Here is a 21187-nt window from a genome sequence, read left to right as displayed (position 1 = left end):
AGTCCTGAGATCCGCATCTAAGTTGATTCTTCCTCAATAAAACTGCACAGCGCGTAAATTCCAAAATTATATTCCCACCTTTGGGTTTCCGCGCGAGCACTCAGCGTCAGACTCGGCGACAAGGATATGGTTGTACAGTTGGTACCCCTGATTTTTGACTTCTAATGTCGATTGGTTGTGTGAGTGCCCAATGTCAAAAAATAGAGCTTTTAACCTCTTTTAACTGAAAATTTTATTGTCAAATGCAAATTTTGAAAGTATTTTAGATGTATGAGTGAATAAAATGTGCAAATGCTCTATCGCGGAAGCAATCGCTGTAGGCAAGTGTCAATGATTTCAGTGAGGAAACGAAAATTTTCAATACAAAAAGCAATATTGTCTATCCGGAACAAAGTTAGAGCGCTTTTTATACCGAAGTTGGATTTTTCTCCAGATACAGGCAACTTTCCCAACTTTGGAAGTAGTGCGCTGGATTCGCCTAAAGATGCGCTAAACAACGCATCAATTAGTTTGACAGATAAAACTTCGGAAGAAAGTTCGGTTCGGAAGTCCCGACTTCCGAATTCTAAGTTGGTGCTATGCCGACAATATCAAATATTGTAATTTTCCAAAATTAACTTAGAGTTGCCAGTTTTCAGATTGGTTTGCATTGCCTGTAACTGCGAATTCAGCAAGTTAAGTTGAATGTCTTCAATCATCAGTTAAATGTCTGATAGGTATGCGAGACATTTCTACCATCCTCTTCATTTAGATTCGCAAGCAAATAATTCCTTCTCTAGCTTTTCAAGAAAATTTTAATTCCTTCCCTCAATTCGCGGTTGAGAACATTGCCTTTTAATAACCACTGTATGGCAAAGTAGAAAAGAAGGACCTTATGATCTGCATACATTTCTCTGCAGAGTTCTTTCGACAAATGGGTATTCAGAGCTCCAGATTTGATATAGCTCACGATTATGAAACGGCTACTTAGTCTTAAATTTTGACATTGTTTTTTCATATTTACCCGACGTTTCAACACGGGAAATGTGTCTTTCAAGAGGAAAATTTTAAAAAAGACAGTGAGTAGCTTAAAATAAATGAAACGTACAGTCGATCCATAATCAGGAAAGTTCACGCTTTTTAAAGCTCACGATTCTCACGTAAAGTTCGATTCACTAATCTTCTCTAAAATCCTGATTTTATATGATTAATGTGCTTGGGCAGTACCAAGTCACCCAATTTTATCCTACTGCATGCCACCAGAACAGAAATTTATTTACACTGGTGGAAATAAGTATAAAGACAAGCTTGGTTTCCATACAAAATGGCCATGTTGGGAGGTCAATATCTCGAATTTTAGCGATTCGATTGGGCTGATTTTTTGCCAGCAGGCCCAAAATGACTTGCATTTTTATTCAATGATAGTTACATTCATGCATATAGCCTGCTTATACGCGTTTCTGTTAGAAATAATTATAAAGACAGTTCCGTTGTATGGAGTAGTTTCTTTATAATTATTTCCAGATTCTGAGGTCAAAATCAAAAAAAGATCGAAAGTTCAAGTTGGAAACAGGTGCCTAGTAAAATTTCAGCCAAATCGAATCGCTACGAATCGATATTTCGATCCTCAAACATGATGAAAATGTATGAAAATCATGCTTGTCTTTATACTTACTTCCGGCGGTATATTGTAGCTTTGATGTAGACGCTTTTGGTTGGAGTTTTCAAATCACTACACTAAAACACTTTAAAACTGCTGATATTGAGTAAGTCTGATAAAATGATATTTGTAAATTCACAAAAACTAATATAATTATAAGAAAAAATATGTTCATGATAGTTAAACCACAAAAAGCGTGCATTCTTTGCAAAGGTTCCACGGCCTCCTTAGTGTGGGCTCACGGCTCCCCAGGTTTGGAAACACTGGCCTAGATTTAAATTTAAGGAACCTTAGTCATCATGGTAGTTTTTGCTTGCGTACCAAGCACACTGAAATGTGTTCAGAGTTTATTATGAGTTTATTATGAGAGAGTTATTATGAGAGTTTATTATGATATTTAAAAAAATCTGCTGCCACAAGGTGGATGTAACGATGAATGTTTTGATACCACGTGCTATTTCTAGAACAACATTTAAAAATGGCGTAACAGCCAAAATTTATTCCTTTTGATTCTTCGTCTACATATATATGTGAATGAAGAATTAGAAGAAATAAATTGGCTGTTACGCCTTTTTCAAATGTTGGTCTAGATTTGTACTGCGGATAAATTTCTCACAAGTATGAGATCCTTGCAAAGCACAATAAAGCTAAAAAGTTTAAGGCACGCTGTGGGCCCATGTTCTGTTCAGAATGCATCTCTGATTTTCAGCCAAATGACATTTTAGACCTAATAACATTTTCAAAAGAATGGAATTGAACTAGAAGCCTTCGGCCTATCATGTTATTCGGCCCAGTGGCATTCGGCCAAATGGTCTTCGGCCTTCCTTCTTCTTTTAACAGCGTTTTAGTAACGACTTTAGTAGTTGGTTTCCAAGCCAATCATCATTTCGCTCAAAAGGCTTCCATAGGTTAGCGATGAAGATCGTTAAGGTGAAACTGTACAGAATCCAAATAAATTTTGCAATTTCAGAGGCACCAATCTCAACAAAGAAGCAACTGTATAACTGTCGTCTTAATATTTTAGCTTTGCTGCGTCACAGCAAGCGTAGAACAAAGAGATGACAGCTGCTCGTTGCCTCAGTGAGCTTCGTACATCAGAGTTGAATGCTTATCGCATACGCCACTGCAGATTATTAAGTAGGCATGGATTCATTTGATTCATTTGATTACATTTACTGAACTGATTGTTTCCATTGCCTGGAGCTAATTATCGCCTGTTTATTATTGAATAAACTTTTTTTACCCAAATAGCTTGTTTGTGAAAGTTACAGAAGCCCTAAAAATTTTCTATGAATAAATAAGATTACCTAAAGTTGCTAAAACGTATCCATAAATCTCCTTCTATATAATAAAAATGAAATGGTCTGTGTTTGTATCCGCTTAACACGAAAACGGCTGGATGGATTTTCTGCATTCCTTTAGGGTTTATATGATATTTCCCCATGTGGAATCACGAGTTAGGTTGAGTAAATCGTGAAAAATTAAAATCAAGAGTCGTATGGAATTTTCGTATGGGCAGTTCGCAACGCACATTTTCGCCTACTACGCAGGACAACGTCTGCCGGGTCGACTAGTTTAAAATAAATTCCATAGAAACGAAAGCCGTTCGGGAGACTCGACTAAAAAAGGTATAATATCGAACAAGTGCCGCTCTTAATTGTTTTTTAAATTTTTGAAATATTTATATAAGTAAGAAAATGGTTATTCTTTGGGAAAGTTGACAATAAATAATTGAAAGAATCGATTAAGCGAATTAGATTTTTTGACAGGAAAGGTCAATTCTGTTTATTCTTGAAGCCTTCATAATAGCCCGGAAAGTTCTTTGGGAAAAAATACGAGGTATAACATTCTGAAATTCCGAAAAGCTTCTCAAAGTTTTTTAAAATTTCTGGTAGTTTATAAGCATTTGGAGTTCAAAACAGATTATTGGTAGTCTGGACACATTGTCGAGTTAATTCTTTCCTAAAAGATTGTCTTAGTTAATAATTTATTTTGAATTTTCATATTTGTGATACATTTCCTCTTCTGTCAACATTCGTCTCACAATTGAAGTTTTACAGTTTCTGTTCCAGATATTTTATTTTCATGTCTTTTGAAGTTTTTGAACTTTAAAAATGGGGCTGACAATGCTAGAGCCTATACAAATAATTTATACATCCCCAGTGTCTTGTACATGCAAATAAATTTCGATTAGTCTACAATATAATATCTTTTTGCACAATCAGAGATAATACCCTGAGCTCAGATGATATCACAATTTCTGTATTCAGCCCCTATCTTAGCTCATATATTCTGAACTCTAATTGCTCATACTCTGATACAATCGTGGATTGCAGTTTTCGGCTCTAAGTATCACTGCCTGAAAAGTTACTTTAACTAGTTTGGGTTTGACAAATAAAATATTTTTGCTGCACATGTAAATTACAAAATTTTCGCAAAACTATTCTCCAAAATTGTTTTTCTGAATTGGAAATTCTATAAATTCATGAAGAATGTAATTCGTAACCGCACAGCTTGAGGGCAGAACACGGAAATGTCTCGCTTACTTCCGGCAGCTAGCAGACATCCAAGCCTTGCTTATCCGTTTCTCATGTTCCCAAACGAGCGCAAACAATTTTTTTCTGCCATCACATAAAGGGCTCGTCACCAATCGAAGCCAATTGTCGTTTGACCTCGAAACGTGCCCCCGCTCGCTCGAATAGTTTTGTTTGCGCATACTCCAAAACATTCTACGCATTTGTCTGATCGTTGCGTGTCGTTCGACTTATAAAAACGAAAACCAAAAACAAGACACTATTTCGATAATCTTTCCACTTCTCAGCCGAGTTTTGCCGAACGGCGAGACGTGCCTCCAAAAACGATTGGTGCGTAGTTGTGGGCCTTGTTTTTTCTTTCTAGAAACTTCAACGTATTTTTGTGGCTCGATCGCCCTCTGCACACTCTTCGTCTTCGCCTTCTTCGTCATCCCAGCCCTTTGTGCGTCGTTCGCTTTTGCCGCCGCCGTTGCTGAAATTTTGAGCATATGTATGCTCGTACTGCGATAACACCCTGCCTGTAGCATAAAGCATAGGAACATGTGACTTCCATCGTTACTGCGTAGATGCGTACAAGTGGCACTAATACTACCAAACCTCAACATCGTACGATGTTTGAAAAAGCGAAGTCATTCATGTTGAGAAATCGCATAGCCTATGCGCCCGGTCCCTTTTATTGGCCGATTCCTCCAACCACCACTTCTCGACCCACATTTGTACCAGCATGGATTGCAAACGGATTTTGGAGGCTCGTTTGCCTCGAGAAAAAGGTGTGTCGATGACGTCATCGTCGATGTTGTTGGCCTTTCGCTCCTTGCAGGGTTACATTGGTTTCTAGTTTCGATTTGTTCAATGAAAATCGCTTTCACCAAGCGTGTTACATCATCCACCCGCCAAACAAAAATTCCAACTAAAAAATACATTTTTGTACTTATTTTTCAATTCCAGGTGAAATGACCTCGGACTTCTTTCGGGTGGTGAATGAAGCGCGCAGCCACTCGCTGGGTCCGTTCAGCCCGCGGTTCAACATTCAAACGAGCCTGCTGGAGGGTCTGCAGAAGTTCTTGCCGCCGGATGCGCACGAGCGCGTCAACGGCAAGCTGCACGTTTCACTAACCCGGGTGTACGACGGCAAAAATGTGATCGTGTCACAGTTCAACAGCCGGGAGGATTTGCTACAGGTAAGCTATTTTTTCGTAATGCTTTTTTGTATGCTGTAACGGAAAATTTTGGTTAGCCAAGTCTCAAACCCTGAAGATTCTAGTACTGAATTTTTGGTTGATGCAGTGGCACGCTTGTATGAAATTGCAACGGTTTCACGCTGTTTGTATCACAGAGACGGAGCAATGCCGAGTAATAAATTGGTGGCTTAAACCATGAATGAATTAAAAAAGAGACTAGTAACATTTAATTTAAATTAGTAAAAAAAAAAGTTCATTTCACATTTTAAACATTAATGTGAATTTTGTATCAAATTTTCCTGACACATGAGCAAATTTGGAAAGATGTTATTGATAAAAACCATCTGGGAAAAATCCAAGCCTTATTCGAGATTATTTTAATCTTGCGAGTCCATTTTCTGCTCAGAACATATAAAATCCCTGGAAAAATAGATTTGTTTCGCAATTTTTAAATGTTTAGCCTGTACTGCGATATCCTCGCAGTAGAAATAACGAGTGAAAATTTCTTAGCAAAAGCTATTATTCTGTCAATACCACTCTTGAGATATCTGCCAATTCAGAATTTCCCAATTTCTCGTTCCAGGCCTTACTCTGCGCGTGCTTCATCCCGGTCTTCTCCGGGATCCTTCCGCCTCGCTTCCACGGCGTACGCTACATGGACGGGGCATTCTCCGACAATCTGCCAACCCTGGACGAAAACACCGTCACTGTCAGTCCGTTCTGCGGCGAGTCGGACATTTGCCCCCGCGACAACAGCTCCCAGATGTTCCACGTCAACTGGGCCAACACCAGCATCGAGCTGTCCAAACAGAACATGAACCGGTTCGGGCGCATCCTGTTCCCTCCGCGTCCGGAAATTCTGTCCTCATTCTGTCAGCAAGGGTTCGACGATGCACTGAACTTCCTCCATCGGAACAATCTGATCAGTTGCACCCGGTGCCTATCGGTGCAGTCGACCTTCTCGGTTATTGATCAGCCGAAACAGCTGGAGGAGAAGCTCCTGGAAGAGTACGATCCCGAGTGCAGTGAGTGCAAGGATTGTAATGAGCATCGACAGAATGCTCTCGATGGTAGCATGCCCGACACAGTGCTGACCGTGTTCCAAACGTACATCGAGGAAGCAAATAAGGGGCTAATGAACTGGGTGTTCCGACACCGGGGAGCCAGACTGCTGAAGGCATTGTCGCTGCCGGCCACATTGCCAGCGGACATCATGGTCGCTACCGTCACCAAGTGAGTATTGTTTAAAATTATAATGTGTATGCGTGTTCGTTACATTTGTCACATGTCATCGGTTCAAAAATAAGAGAATGAAAAAAAAAATCATTCGATTTAGGTTCCACGAATTTCTGAAAAAAAAAAAGAACGGTACTACCAGCTTGTAGATTTGTGGAATCGTTTCATTTTGTGAATGACAACTCGCGTCTATGTTCGTACGATGTAAATAAACCCCGTAGTTGCTTTTCCTTTTACTAACCACGACCCCTCGGCAGTGCCGTTGGCGAACGTGTTGAACGGCGCCAGTACCGGTACAAGGTTCTAGGAAACATAATCTGCCCCTCGACTGCTGCTGGTAGCAGTTCGGATGGTGTTAGTGTAGGTGGGCCGGTGAATCCCTGCTGCAGTAAATGCCGGACACGGCAGCAGCGAGCACTTGCACTTGTCGGCAGAGACGAAGTATCTACGGTTAACATCCACACCGCCAGAATGGTGCCAGAAATGGATCCGATGCTCCAGGCACTAGAGATACGGTTGAGACGGTAAGGGTGCTCTGTGATGTGTTCGAGGGTTCGCCGAAAAGCGAACCGTCTCTCTCTGTGTGTGCTGTTCAGCGTTTGTGCGAGAAGGTCCTTCTCTTGGTGTTCCGGTGGAAGGCGGTTTTACTAATTGGTGGTGGGATGACAATGATTTCACCCACATTTAGAATGGAATACATTGGTGTTGTGATACATGTCCAGTTGAACTAAACCACATGAATCGATTTTCGGCAGCATTATTAGAAACAACACATAACCAACAAAATTCTTCATTATTGGGTCTCATAACATTCGCAAACCAACAAATTAATGATTGATGGCAATTTACCGATTTCATTTCAGACTCCTGGTAGCGACTCCCAGCATAGGCAGTCAGCTCTGGTCGGTCAGTAAATTTGCCCTCAAAACCCTGAACGTTATCCTCCAGCGAGTTCGCCGGGAGCAGCAGGTATTCAGTGACTCATTGCTATTGTTAGTTAAGAGCTTATTGCAAAATTGGGAACTTCATTCGGTACAGATGACAGCCAGTTTGGAGTGTCAGGTGGCCTACACAGAGTACTTCGGTAGCGGAGGAAAACTGGTCAGTACTCACACAAAACGGCTAAGTAACCGTGCCTCCGTGGGGTCTCTGATGGACGTGCGGGTGGATAATGGAAACGAGTTAGTTGCCATTCCTGGTGTCGGTGGCCCCGTGGGTAATGGAGAAAACGATCAAATTGATCATCACAAGTACGGTCGGGGTAGGGCGGACCAGGAAGCCGGTGAAGACGTTCATCCAGACTACGACACTTTCGATCACATTCTACAGGCGACCACCCACCATGACGCCATGTACGCTTACTGCTACATGGGCGAGGACAACAAGGTGAGTTCGACTCTCGACCCTTAGGTCTCATTCTTGGCGAGCTGATCAACGAGGGGTGGGGCAATCGATTTTGGTTCTAATACGAATTCATCGCAGGTGAAGGTAACGGAGATATTCGACATTACGGACGATTGCAACCCGGCGCTGCAGACGGTACAGGAGCGGGAGGTGAACCAACAGCTGGAGTTCGATAGCGAGTGGGAAACGACACAGCCAGGTACGGCCCGGTCCCCAGATGTATCGTCACATAAGATCCCTAGATGGGCGTCATCGATGAGTCAGTGTGTACGTCTTCATTGTCATCCAGGTTCATTTTCATAGTTGCGAGTTGAGTAGTTTGGTAGCTGGCTTAGTTGGTTTACTTTATTGAGTTTTTATTTCGGACAAAGTGTTGGTATAGGTTTTTACATATAAATAAATCAATAATTTTCCCGTTTTTTAACGTCACCTTCACGAATTACGCAAAATATATAAGTACTCATTACAGCTAAGGAAAATCCCGATGGAATCCAAATTCAAAGTTACTTGGAGAGTTCAGAAGCAAAAATTCCAAGAAGGAGGGAAGAAATAAAAACAAAAACCATAATTGTTGAGTGATTGGTCCTTTTTTTGAATTCTGTTCTGATTAGGGATTGAATCCAAAAGAGAATGAGAAAGTCTCTCACTTATCATCTCTCTATACATAGCGGGACCAATTTGCGATTTTGTAAACAAACATTGTTTCATATATTCCGAAGAATGCAAATGCTTTTCTCCAAAACTAATTCCCTTACCTGATAAAGGAAAGCTCATTCTGTCGGATACATATCGTGGTTTTCCCGGGAAATGCTCGTTACAGCAGGAATTTGCCTTCCAATGTTTGTTTGCAATATAAGTTATGCCCAAATCGCAAATCAGTCCCGATATACGATATGTAGCATACTGTGAGAAACTTTTTTTTTTCGTGAGCTGTCATGATAAAGAACTGATTCGGGACGCTATACCTTATGATAAATTTCTTTTAAAAAGCTCCAAATGCGGGGAGCACTGGTTCTGATGATGCATTTTAACTTGTTTTACAAAGCACAAAATAAGCGAGAACAAAGCGAAAATCATCACTTCTCTGAGGGGCTGCTTATCCGATTCTTTTTTTTTTCGCACTTGTATACAAGTTTGATAAATTTGTTACCGTGTGGGACCGAAATCCGTACAGCACTGAAATCCGTCCACTTCGTGAGATATCAGTAAATTAAAGGGGGTTTGAGGGAATTAATTTATGAATCATTTATCTCATCCTTATCTTATACTTGACAGTAAGCTTTCTGGCCATTGAAATAGTAAGTAGGCTCTGAAATTGAAATAAATTGCAAATCGCAATTAATAGAGTGAGATCAGCAGCATAAATAACAAATGGGTCGCTTCTCAAGGTGCGTATTGCGCTATTTACACTGTTGGTCTGCTTTAATTTAAATATTTTGTTAGAAAAAATCTGTACGGATTATGATCCTATGATTCGAAATCCGTCCATGGTGGACGGATTTCGATTCAGGAGGGGTTGATTTTGTTCGTAATTTAATCATGTTTTTCATTGCTTTTAATGCAATACAGTGGAGCACACAAGAAATAGAAGCTCTCGTGCAGTTAGATCAATGACGAACGTTCTGTTTGCATTTGATTTGTATTTTCTAGAGAATTTTTCGTATACTGAAGTGCCTAAATGTACGGGTTTCGATGCACCACGGTATCATGGCTTGTTATGATTCGGACCAGTTGTTGTCTTTCTTTTATCTCTGTTCGTTATCTATTGAGAGCGGTTTCTACAAACCCTGGCTCTGATTGTCACTTAAAGCGACATTTTTGAATTATATTGAAAACAACAGGGAAAGTAAATTTTCTTCTAAAGCAAATATTTATTACTAAATGAGATTTTCTCGAAAAGATGTATGAAACAACTTATGGGATAAATGCAATGGTTTGGGTCGGCAAATACGGATTATACTAAGAATGCAGTTTTTTTTACAATCCCATAAAAATGCTTTAGTGTTACAGTTTGGTTACGCACCAACCAAGTTTGTTTAATATTGATTTAATCTTATCTAATATTAAGTTGATCTTATTTGATAGATTATTATTAATTTAACGGGCTTGATGGCCATATGGCTACCACTTCTGCCTCATACGCAGGAGGTCGTGGGTTCAATCCCAGGCCCGTTCCATAACTCTTCTACTTTGTATCTTTCCATATATTTCTCTCTGGAACAGTTTCCATCTTCTATCCTAAATGAACAACTTGACTAGTTCTAACAGTTCACTGTTAAAATTAGAAATGAGCAATCTTCAGCAACCATGGCCCGAGTTTTTACAAACATCGCATAATTATTCAAAACATAGAATGACTGACTCAGTTTTTCTCTTCATATATTTACTTATATGATTTCTACTGCGAATTATCACTATGTTCGTAAAGAAACACAATTTGTCTTGATATGACTTTTGGCGCTAATAGTGCCTTTCTATTGAACGTGATTGTATATTGGGATTTATGTGGGTAATTGTTTAAATAACCAAAAATGGGTCCAGTTTTACAGAAATTTATTAGTTTACAACATCCAAATAAATACTCATTCGTAAAAAATCGAAAATTTTCCATAAATGGACGAAAATGACTCACAATTGACCGGACGTGTCCAGAAGTAGACGGAAATTATCCACCAGAAACCGTTAGTAATCTAGAATGGCCGAAAGTGATATACAAGTATTAGGAATTGATTCATAGAACCCATGTATATATAACTTTTGAATGGTCAGAAAAGAATCGTAATTGAAGCGTAAACAACTCTGAGGGGATAGAAAATATCTCATCAATAAACGGAAACGGCACACAAGTAATCAGACACCAAGCGTAACTCATAAATATTCGAAAAAGACTAATAAATTTTTGGAAGTGAACCACAAGTGTCCAAAAAATTATCCGTTAATGACCCACAAGTGACCGGTCGTGACCAACAAGTGACCGGGAATTATACACAAGTAGGAATTGTGAATCAAAGGGGACTGGAAGTGACACACGAGCCACGGATATTTGTTCATACATAAGATACTATTCGCCTCGTGAATGATTGGGAAGTTACCGAAAGTAGTGACCGAAAAATGACCGGAAACGATCTCGAAGTGACAGAACGGGTCCATAAGGGAGAACTTGGCCGCCACTTTGCTAAACAACATGTTAGGTCGAAAGGAATTCGGCTAGATGCAATTTCATTCGGCCGAATTGAACGTTTGCCCGAGACGATTATAAGGCCGAAAACGGTTTGGGTTTGGCCGAAAATGCCATACGGCCGAAACATCGTAAATGTCGTTTACTAAGCTGGCCATATTGATACGTCACTGTTAAAAGAGAAATATGATAAGTAAGAAATAAAAAGGGAGAAGTGAGACGTATTTATTAACGAGACTTGTAGCCTATGGCGGGATCATCTCGTGAGTTCACATTTCGTACTCCTTATTTATCCCTTCTCAATTATCCAGGTATTCGCTTTTTCCGGATTTTCCTTCAGGAATTCAGTGGAAAATTACTTCAAAAAGAATTCGAAAAAAAAAAAGAATTCGCAATCCTTCTAAAATTTCTGCAGGTATTTATTTGGAAACACATTCCAAATGTACTTTAAAAATCCATTCGCAAAGTCATTTCTAAAAGAACCCAAAGTAAATCCTAAAAGGATTTTCTAAATTAATTTTCGATGAAATTTAGGATTTATTTCAGAACGAATTCCCGAAGGTGTTTTAGAATGAAATCCTGATAAATTGCCTGGAATAATTTCCAAATAAATTTCCGAAATAATTTCTGGATGTATTTCCTAAAGAATGGACTTTTGAATAGAAAATGTTCCAAGAGAAGAAATCCAAAGAATTCTCGTAGGCTTTCGTAGTTAAGTAATATTTAAAATTGCCTAAAATGAGCCTAGAAAAAAATTAAGCATTCAATGTTATTAAATCTTCATAGTTTCAGAATTAATGGCAGTCATCTTAAGTGAACACAACGTTTTTGCTGGTTATTCTCTTTTTTGATTAACCTGATTTTATAATGGCAACCACTTCTATAATTATAGATTTCCTATTTACCCTTCATATGTATTAAAATTTTATTTCAAAAATAATAAAATCATCTGCAACATGTGTATTATAAAACCGCGAAACCTGCTTCGAAATGTTATGTGTACTTAATTCGGCTTAGACGGTTGAATACATTCCACTAAAAGAGCCTAATATATTTTTCTGTGTTATGTGTTTATTAAACGTATTTTTTATAATCCTGGAAATTTAACGAAAACACTGGAAAAATCAGCGAATCTTTATTTTGAAAATAAGTCGACACCCTGAACAAGTAGACAGTGAGAAATGAGATAAGAGAAGTGAGGAGTGAGACGTCTGAAATCTCACTCCTCATTTTTTTTTCGCTTTTCACAGAGAAGTGAGAAATGCGGATTGAGATGTGAGAATTGAGTCTGATCTAGGCACTTTCGCTCATATAACCCAGCCGGCCAAATACAATTGTCGGTCAAATTATCCATTTGGCCAAATGGCTCTTTCTGTCAACTGACCCTTCAGCCAAACGACTTTTTCAGTCAAATAATCTTCATGGCCAAATGGCATATGATTTTATATTCCTCGTTCGCTCAAAAAACAATTTCAGTCTTATGGTCAGTTTGACAGAAGCAGCTATTTGACAGAAAATATCATTTGGCCAAACTGACCAAAAGACCGAAAATGTTTTTGGGTGAACGAGGCATATACGAAAATTACATACCACTTGAAAGGGTCGTTTGACAGGGAGAGCCATTTGGCCAAAAACATAATTTGGCCAAACGGGTAATATGACCGAAAATATTATTTGGCGGGGCCGAAAGTGCCATAAGCAGTCTCAATTCAAAAGGGCCGTTTGATCGAAAATGTAACTTGGTTCAACGTAATATACGACCGTATATGGAGTTTTCTGAACCGAGAAATAGTTAACTTGAAAACTGTGAAATGATTAAAGTTATTTGAAAAATGAGATGTGCGTCGAATAACGTTTCTATTCGCGCATCTCATTTCACATAAAACCCGAGCAGCGCAAGTCAGACAAACATGGCTGCTGCAACTTGATTGTGACTGAATCGGGTCACATATCAGTCGCAGTAATCTATGTGAAACATGTATGCTACTAGGAAAGTGAAAAGTGATTTGTGAGTAATGAAGGGAGATGTGAGGCGCCTCACTTCTAACTTCTAACTCCTCATTTCTCTCTTCCCACGTGACAAAAGTGACAAATGCGATCTGAGAAGTGATAAATGAGAAAAGAGAAATGAGAGTGAGGAATGAGGAAGGAGAAGAGAGAAAAGACAAATGAAACGTCGTGTTTCTCCTTTCTCATAAGTGAAAATTGGGTTGTCTTCTTTGTAACTAATCACATCTCATTTCTCATGTCTTAATTCTCACTTGTCACTTCTTATTTCTCATTTCCCATTATCACTGTTCACTATAAGAAGTGGAAAGTAACATGTGAGAAGTAAGGAATCAGATTTAGGACGTCTCATTTTTAATTTTTTTTTTCTGTTTACTTCTCTTTTTTCACTTCTTTTTTCTTACTTTACTCAGTTTGTAGCAGTAAGTGAGAAGTGAACTCCCAACCTCTCATTTCTTACTTTTTACAGATAGAAGCCACACTTTTCATATGATATTCTCGGCCAAATGAACTATTCGATCAAATGACTTTCGCAGAAAAATGACCTATGTGGTCGAACGATATGACATTTTCGTCCATATGTCTCGTTTGTCCTATGCAAATTTTTGACCTTATGGCCCGTTTACTGTCAAATGATTTTTTTCTGCCAAACAGCATTTTTTTGCTAAATGCGCAATTCTCTGTGAAATCGAAGGTCGAATTATATTTGTATTTTTTGATTGCCCTGACATTTTGAATATACATCCTTAATGGCCAAAAACCATTATCTGCATCATTGGTTTTCCATTTTAACTCTGGTGTAACTTTTGACAAGGGCCTAAGCAAAGACACCTTGAACACTTTCAAAAAAATTTAACTTGAAAACGGCTTGTCCGACCATTCTGGTGTCTTTGGCAAAGTTTTAGGTAATCAATGGAGTTATGTGAAAAAATGTGAAAAAAAAGGTCAAACACTGAAAATGAAACTTAAAAATCGATTTTCTCAAAAAGGAATTTTTCAAAAAAAAATATTTTTTGATATGTTGTAGCAGATAATATTGGGCACTGCACGGACGATTCTCTTTCTCTTTCGTTCTTCATAAATTTTAACGTTTACTGGCCTTGTTTTCTAATTTCTTTGCAGCGAGAAAAAGACGTAGCAGACCGTGCAGTGCCCTATATGTATTACTTTGCACTATGGGTCATGATGGAGAAATTATGGACAAAAAAGTTATATTTTTTAAAAATAGGTTAGTTTTTCAAAAATGGTTGAAATATTATTTTTAAGTTTTTATCAATTCGATTTTATGAAAGTACGTTGAATTTTCAATGGAAAAGGTACACGTCAATTTTTTTCTAAGTACAGCCGTTTCTGAGATACAACAGTTTAAAAATAAAATACAACGTTTTTTTCAAATTTCCGGTCTTTTTCGAATGTTTTTCGAATCTATTTAACATAGAATCAAATTTTACTGAAATCATCGAAATTTATTGATTAAAATGTAACTATTGGAGCAGTGGTTGGTCACTTGCATGGTGTCATTATATGTAAAAAAAAATTTTTTTGAAAACTAAATGTTTTGTTTTTTGAAACACACACTTTTTATGAAAGAATGAGTCAACCATACTCATATATATGTTATAGCGGAAGATGAATATTAATCTCTGCACAGTGAGTCAATATGAGCAAAAAAAAAATAAAAAATAGTAAAAGGCAGGTAATTCTAGGAAAACAAAGAAATTGATTCCAGATAATGATATGTAATATTTTAACCAAACATTAATATTCGTGCAATGATCGCGTGTTATAGTTAGCTAGTAGCATAGAAGCAGTGTTGGGAAATGTACAGTAAAACACTGTGATTATGCGAATGTTTACATTTTATCCGGTCAAATTTCACGCCCCGCACAAACCGAAATGGTTTTCCAAAAAAAATGTACGCCTCATTGTGACATTTTTTTGTCGATGAGGCAAACTGTTTTTTTGCTACTGCGTGATAGTCGAGCCGTCGGTGCGGTCAACATTTGCATGAGATTTTTTTGTTTCGGTTCGTGCGCAGCGCGAACAGAACAACATCGAGTTTAATTGCCTGTGGTGCAAAGTCTAGAAAGAATGCTAGCCGTTGGTACTAATTCATTAGTTCTAGTCTCTAAAACGACCATGGAATAATGAAATTATCATTTACCACCTAAAACAGTTATACGTCGTGAAATGAGCGTACAGAAATATTAATTATGGGGAGAGAAAATAATAAAATCATGTGCTGACTGTCGTCTGCTTGGTCGTGGCTGCTGCTGCGGCTGCCGTGGTTTTGTTTTTCTGTGACTGCGTGGCAGAATGAATGATAAAAAGAAATGTCAACCGTTCCCGTCCCTGCATAGAAGAGGAAGGGAATGATTAACTGTTCCAAAAAACTCCAGTACTACTGAAAATGTTGTAAGCTAAGGGGTGATTCAAGTATGACGTCTACTACTTTTCAAATTTTACAACCCCCATTTCCCCTCTGTCACTATTTTTGTTATACCTAATGTACACACTGTCACAAAATGTTAGACCCCTGCCCCTTAAACTTTAGACGTCATTGTTGAATGACCTCTAGTGTTGAATTCAAAAGATAGAATTAAGAAATACAAAATCGGCTGAAGTTTTCAACAAAGTTCACTGTTAACTTAACAATTTCAACTCCTGACTATATTTCTTAATTCATGTAAGCTCAAAACATAGTAAATACAAGTTTACACACTGCAACCAATACCAAAAGGTTGAAAAATGCAAACGTGTCCTCTACTATTGGTACAAGGATTTTTGAATTTATTTTCAATATTTGTCCATCCTGATGTGCAATATTGAATAAAAGCCTTCCGCTGTAACATATTTCAAATATTAGTATGGTTGAAAGATTCTTTCCCAAAATAGTTGACCCTGAAGTTGTGATTGTATTTCGGAGAATAAATTATTAAATATTCTCTCCCACAACCCTATAACCTGAAAATGATCAACCACTGACTGCCCCATTACTAGCATCTTGGACAATAAATATCGATGATTTCAGTAAAATTTGATTCTATGTTAAATAGATTGTATCTCAGAAACGGCTGCACTTATTAAAAAAATGACGTATATCTTTTCCATTGGAAATTTAACGTACTTGTGAACCAAATCTTTTGGTTGTTGTCTTGGCGAAATGGAAGAAAGACAGTACCACTAGTAGGTGGTTACATTTTTTCAGCTTTATGCAAATTTGTTATTTTTGAACATTAGTTAGTGAGATCCTAGAGTTAGTAACGTCCATCTATTTCCAGAGTCCTTGGAACTGTTGGAGCTTACTAAACACATAAAAAGATACAAAACAAAAACAAGTAGAGGCTTGCTACATATGCGGCAGAAACGGTGTTAGATAATAAACTTTTCTTACATTGATGTATCTGCGATGCAGTTACATTGCACTCGATTTTTAGGTGAAATGTTTATTATTGAGAATATTTAATTTCGAAATGATCAAAAGTTGGCTTAATTATACCGCACCGTGACTTTATTGGCTGTTATTTGTATTTTCATGGATATCAAACATTATAATATCTGACACTCTAAATAAAAATGAAAACAAACAATAGTTTTCAAAAACGCAGCTTGAAAGCAATAGCTATAGTTTATAAGCACCTACCCTTTCAATTGGGTAGAACTAGTTTTATATGTGCAAAGAGTCGAGTCAAGTACGAGACACTGAAGACGACCTTACAGCTGAGGTCGAAATACGTATATGTAAAAGTAATACGAGGTGGTGGAATCAAAGGGAATTGTACTAAACTCGTCAACTAAAAAAGAGCTAAATAATTTTCTTGGATGTGCAAAGAGACTACATCGTTTTCCGGTGCTCAGTTTTCCATTTTTGCAGAATGTAAAATACAGTCATTGGCTCGAAGTATTTAAGCCCCTACCATTTGAATTAGGTTCCAGCCATTCATGCCAGCAACAGCTACCAACAGCCGATTGTGTGTGTCGAACCGTTGCATGTGCTAATGTACCTACAAAGTAATGAATTCAAAATTTCACTAACATCCCATCTACTCCCCGATCTCAATCCGCAGATTTCATCTACACCCCTTCGTACGATCGAGACAATCTGATCGATGTCGATGAGCTGATGGAACCGTGCCTGTATCCGAACCAGCACCCGCACGCGCATCACTACCGCCACGAGTACACCCACAAGCAAAGTCATCCCGCCGATGAGAACAACCCGTCCGGAACGCCTCCGCTGCAGTGGCAGCAGCTCCAGATCGAAGAACTGCCCGGCGACGGCGATGGCAGTGACGCCTATCTGCAACCGGAAGCGGACCAGCAGCAGGCCCTGCTGTCGGAAGCTACCGCGCTTCTGCTCAGTCAACCGCCCAGCTCATCGGTCTATTCGATCGTCGAAATGTGATCCGCACGCACGCTGGAACAGCGTCCTCCGCCACTACTGACGTACACCATGTTGATATTAGTCCATTAACGGAATCCATACAGTTACCATAACAAACAATACCTAAAACAGGGATGCAACGTGAGAGAATCTTTGCTTACAATGTATGTGTGTGTGCAGTTTGTGTGTCGAAGAGTGTGTTGAGTTGTTCACCCACAACTGCAAGTTGATGCGTGTTTTATAATCGAATCTTATGCTTGAGGATGAGTACGAAGGACGACGTGCCAGTAGCGGAACTAATAGGCAGGAACCTATAAGTTTCTAGACAGAATCAAAGTCCCAACCGTCCCTAAAATGACAATGAAGAACAATACTAAAGTTAATGCAATGAAGCGAGTGTGAGAGTGATTATCATTCTTCATCAGTGTATTTTATCATGTCGAGTATCCGAACCAAATCGTATTTTGCCTTGTTTTTAATTTTAATAAACTGAAAACTAGAATGTGATCTTCAAGAATGTTACAATACTGGAAGCTATCCAAAGGCTGTGCAATCGGGAGAGTTTCCTTTGTCAGATCCCGTAAATAGTGATCGTAACTGAGAAAACGATGCTAGATATAGAGAAATACTAATCAAACGAAACCATTGTACCTTAGCAGTAGCCAAGTGAATAGCTCATATCGAGAGAAAACATTCAACTAAAGTAAGATGAAACATGAAGTTTTATTGCGTAGTAGTTATTTTATTTTCTTGAATACTTTTGTCAAATATATTTTAGCCATTTGAAATTATGTCTCGTATTGTATGGTTTGTAATAGAGGCCAATGGCAAACATTGCATTCACTGTTCGATAGATAATATTTTATTTGATTTTTTACTATAATTTATATTCATGCAGCATGCGAAGTAATATAGTCCGGTCGGTGATGTAACTGCAGATCCATTATTTATATTATATGTGATTATTTACGATGAAATAAAAGTTTTCAAACAATTCCTTGTGTAGTATGAATTATTTCTAGAGAAACTCATTGTGGTTGAAAATTGTATATCAGTGTAGTATCTAATGTTGCTAAATTTCTTACTTATTTATTTGTTCATTTTTAAACCAAATGCCTGTTCAGAGAACAGCTTCCCTGGGAAGCTTACCAGACTGATCAAAGCAACGGTGGATGGTGTGCAAAACTGTGTCAAGATTTCGGGCGAACACTCCAGTTCGTTCGAATCGCGCCGGGGACTAAGACAAGGTGATGGACTTTCGTGCCTGTTGTTCAACATTGCGCTAGAAGGTGTCATGCGGAGAGCCGGGTGTAACAGCCGGGTACGATTTTCAACAGATCCAGTCAATTTATTTGCTTCGCGGATGACATGGACATTGTCGGCCGAACATTTGCAAAGGTGGCAGAACTGTACACCCGCCTGAAACGTGAAGCAACAAAAGTTGGACTGGTGGTAAATGCGTCAAAGACAAAGTACATGCTTGTGGGCGGAACCGAGCGCGACAGGGCCCGCCTGGGAAGCAGTGTTACGATAGACGGGGATACCTTCGAGGTGGTCGAGGAATTCGTCTACCTCGGATCCTTGCTAACGGCTGACAACAACGTTAGTCGTGAAATACGAAGGCGCATCATCTGTGGAAGTCGGGCCTACTACGGGCTCCAGAAGAAATTGCGGTCGAAAAAGATTCGCCACCGCACCAAATGTGTCATGTACAAGACGCTTATAAGACCGGTTGTCCTCTACGGACATGAAACACGGACAATGCTCGAGGAGGACTTGCAAGTACTCGGAGTATTCGAGAGACGGGTGCTTAGGACCATCTTTGGCTGTGTGCAAGAAGACGGTGTGTGGCAGCGAAGAATGAGCCATGAGCTCGCCCAACTCTACGGCGAACCCAGTATCCAGAAGGTAGCTAAAGCCGGAAGGGTACGATGGGCAGGACATGTTGCAAGAATGCCGGACAGCAACCCTGCAAAGATGGTGTTTGCTTCCGATCCGGCAGGTACGAGACGGCGTGGAGCGCAGCGAGCGAGATGGGCAGACCAGGTGCAAAACGACTTGGCGAGCGTGGGGCGTATCCGAGGATGGAGAGATGCGGCCTCGAACCGTGTATTGTGGCGTCAAATTGTTGATTCAGTGTTATCTGTTTAGATGTAAACTAAATAAATGAAATGAAATGAATGAATGAATGCCTGTTCAGATCACGATCTGATATCATGTAAGTTGAAAAAAAGGATGTATGAACTTTGACAAAAAGATACTATTTATCATGTGATAAAGCTCATATTATGCATAGGCGGGAAGACAACTTGCTCGATGCGTGCCTTTCCTTCTTGTACGAGTCGGATATCTTTTGCGAATCATTTTCACTAAATTGGTAAGTGCTCGATCCACGTCGATCGCCTGATTATCATGTTTTGGATTTCCATGCCATTCATCTTCTCTTATCAGCTCTGCACCGCAACATTGAAGATATGGCATGGATGTACTACATGAGTTATGCTTGTTATGAGTTATGTTCTATCAAATTTCACTAACAATACTGATGCAATAAGGGACAATAAACTCTTTCTCGGTAAAACGAGAGTAAAGTAAGAGGTGTTTTCAAGGGATCGTGATGTGATTTAAATGCAGGCCAAATAATCGAAGAAGAAATTAGTGTCAACCTTGTAGCCTATTCAAATTACGCCATTTATTAAAATAATTATCGAGTTAAATATTAGAAAGAAAATTGAATGTATGGAGATTAGCATCAAGTTACTCTTTATCATTATATTTATTATTATAAATGGTAAATAATATTATTATTTACGTGTAATCTGAATAAGCTACATGTAAATTTAATGTTATTTATTATTAAGATTTCTAATACTTTTTTGCCAAAGTAGGCGCCTAATGATATGTATAAGAAAAAAAAACATATTGCATTAGGCACATACATTCCAAAACTTATACTTCTGGAAGCTTTTTGGTATGGGATCATTTATTAGGTGGCATAATGAAATGTATTGATATTTTCGAAAAGGTTTTTGCCATAACTTATAGGTTTTTTCTTTAATATATTACGGATTCTACAAAAGATTTATGAACGAAACCAAGTAGAAAACCACCATTTTCTGCGAAACTCTCTAACGCAATGACCGCAACTTGTTGCGTGAAAATCGGTTACTATATGAAAAATTGGCTGATGTTTTGTTTGCTGTTCACGCACATACCTACCTACACATGGATAGACAGGCATTTAATCGACGCTAGACTCGACGGAGTGAGGGAGGTTCATGTGGGGTTTAAGTTGGTTAACACGTTGCAAGAAAAATTTGAATTACTGTAAAATCCAATCCGCATTGAACGGATATTTTCCTGGTCAATGATCATAGACACCTTTGCCGAACTATGGTTACAATATTTACTTTCAATCTGTCATTTGTGCTTATTATGCGTCTTGAATGACTCGAGAATAGCCGAATTCGACACGTCTACAGAATAGGGGTGATAATCCTCCAATATGTTACGTTAATTCGGTAGACATATGTCCTATCGCCCTAGGAATAGGAATTACGAGCTTAATTACAAGCTCCAATTTCCGAAAGCTTTTTGAACTACACACCAAACCTGCTAGGAACA

At 38.7% G+C, this 21187-nt stretch overlaps 1 protein-coding gene across 6 annotated transcripts in view; it reads left to right on the top strand.

Annotated features, from left to right (window-relative positions):
* Nucleotides 1-18557, top strand: part of LOC134226810 (1-acylglycerol-3-phosphate O-acyltransferase Pnpla3-like) — a 62185-nt gene extending 43628 nt beyond the window's left edge. For 3 of the 6 annotated variants that reach the window (XM_062707808.1, XM_062707810.1, XM_062707809.1), the window contains exons 3-7: nt 5122-5354; nt 5938-6587; nt 7454-7976; nt 8073-8193; nt 17247-18557. In XM_062707808.1, the coding sequence (XP_062563792.1) occupies nt 5122-5354; nt 5938-6587; nt 7454-7976; nt 8073-8193; nt 17247-17584 (1865 nt within the window). In that variant the 3' untranslated portion in view covers nt 17585-18557. Of the gene's footprint in view, nt 1-5121; nt 5355-5937; nt 6588-6847; nt 7115-7453; nt 7977-8072; nt 8262-17246 lie in introns of all 6 variants that reach the window. The other 3 variants (XM_062707813.1, XM_062707811.1, XM_062707812.1) reach the window with 3 other exon arrangements.
* The last annotated feature ends 2630 nt before the right edge of the window (nt 18558-21187 follow it).

Source organism: Armigeres subalbatus, chromosome 3 (assembly GCF_024139115.2).
Source record: "Armigeres subalbatus isolate Guangzhou_Male chromosome 3, GZ_Asu_2, whole genome shotgun sequence".
NCBI lineage: Eukaryota > Metazoa > Arthropoda > Insecta > Diptera > Culicidae > Armigeres > Armigeres subalbatus.
This window is presented reverse-complemented; position numbering and strand designations above follow the sequence as displayed.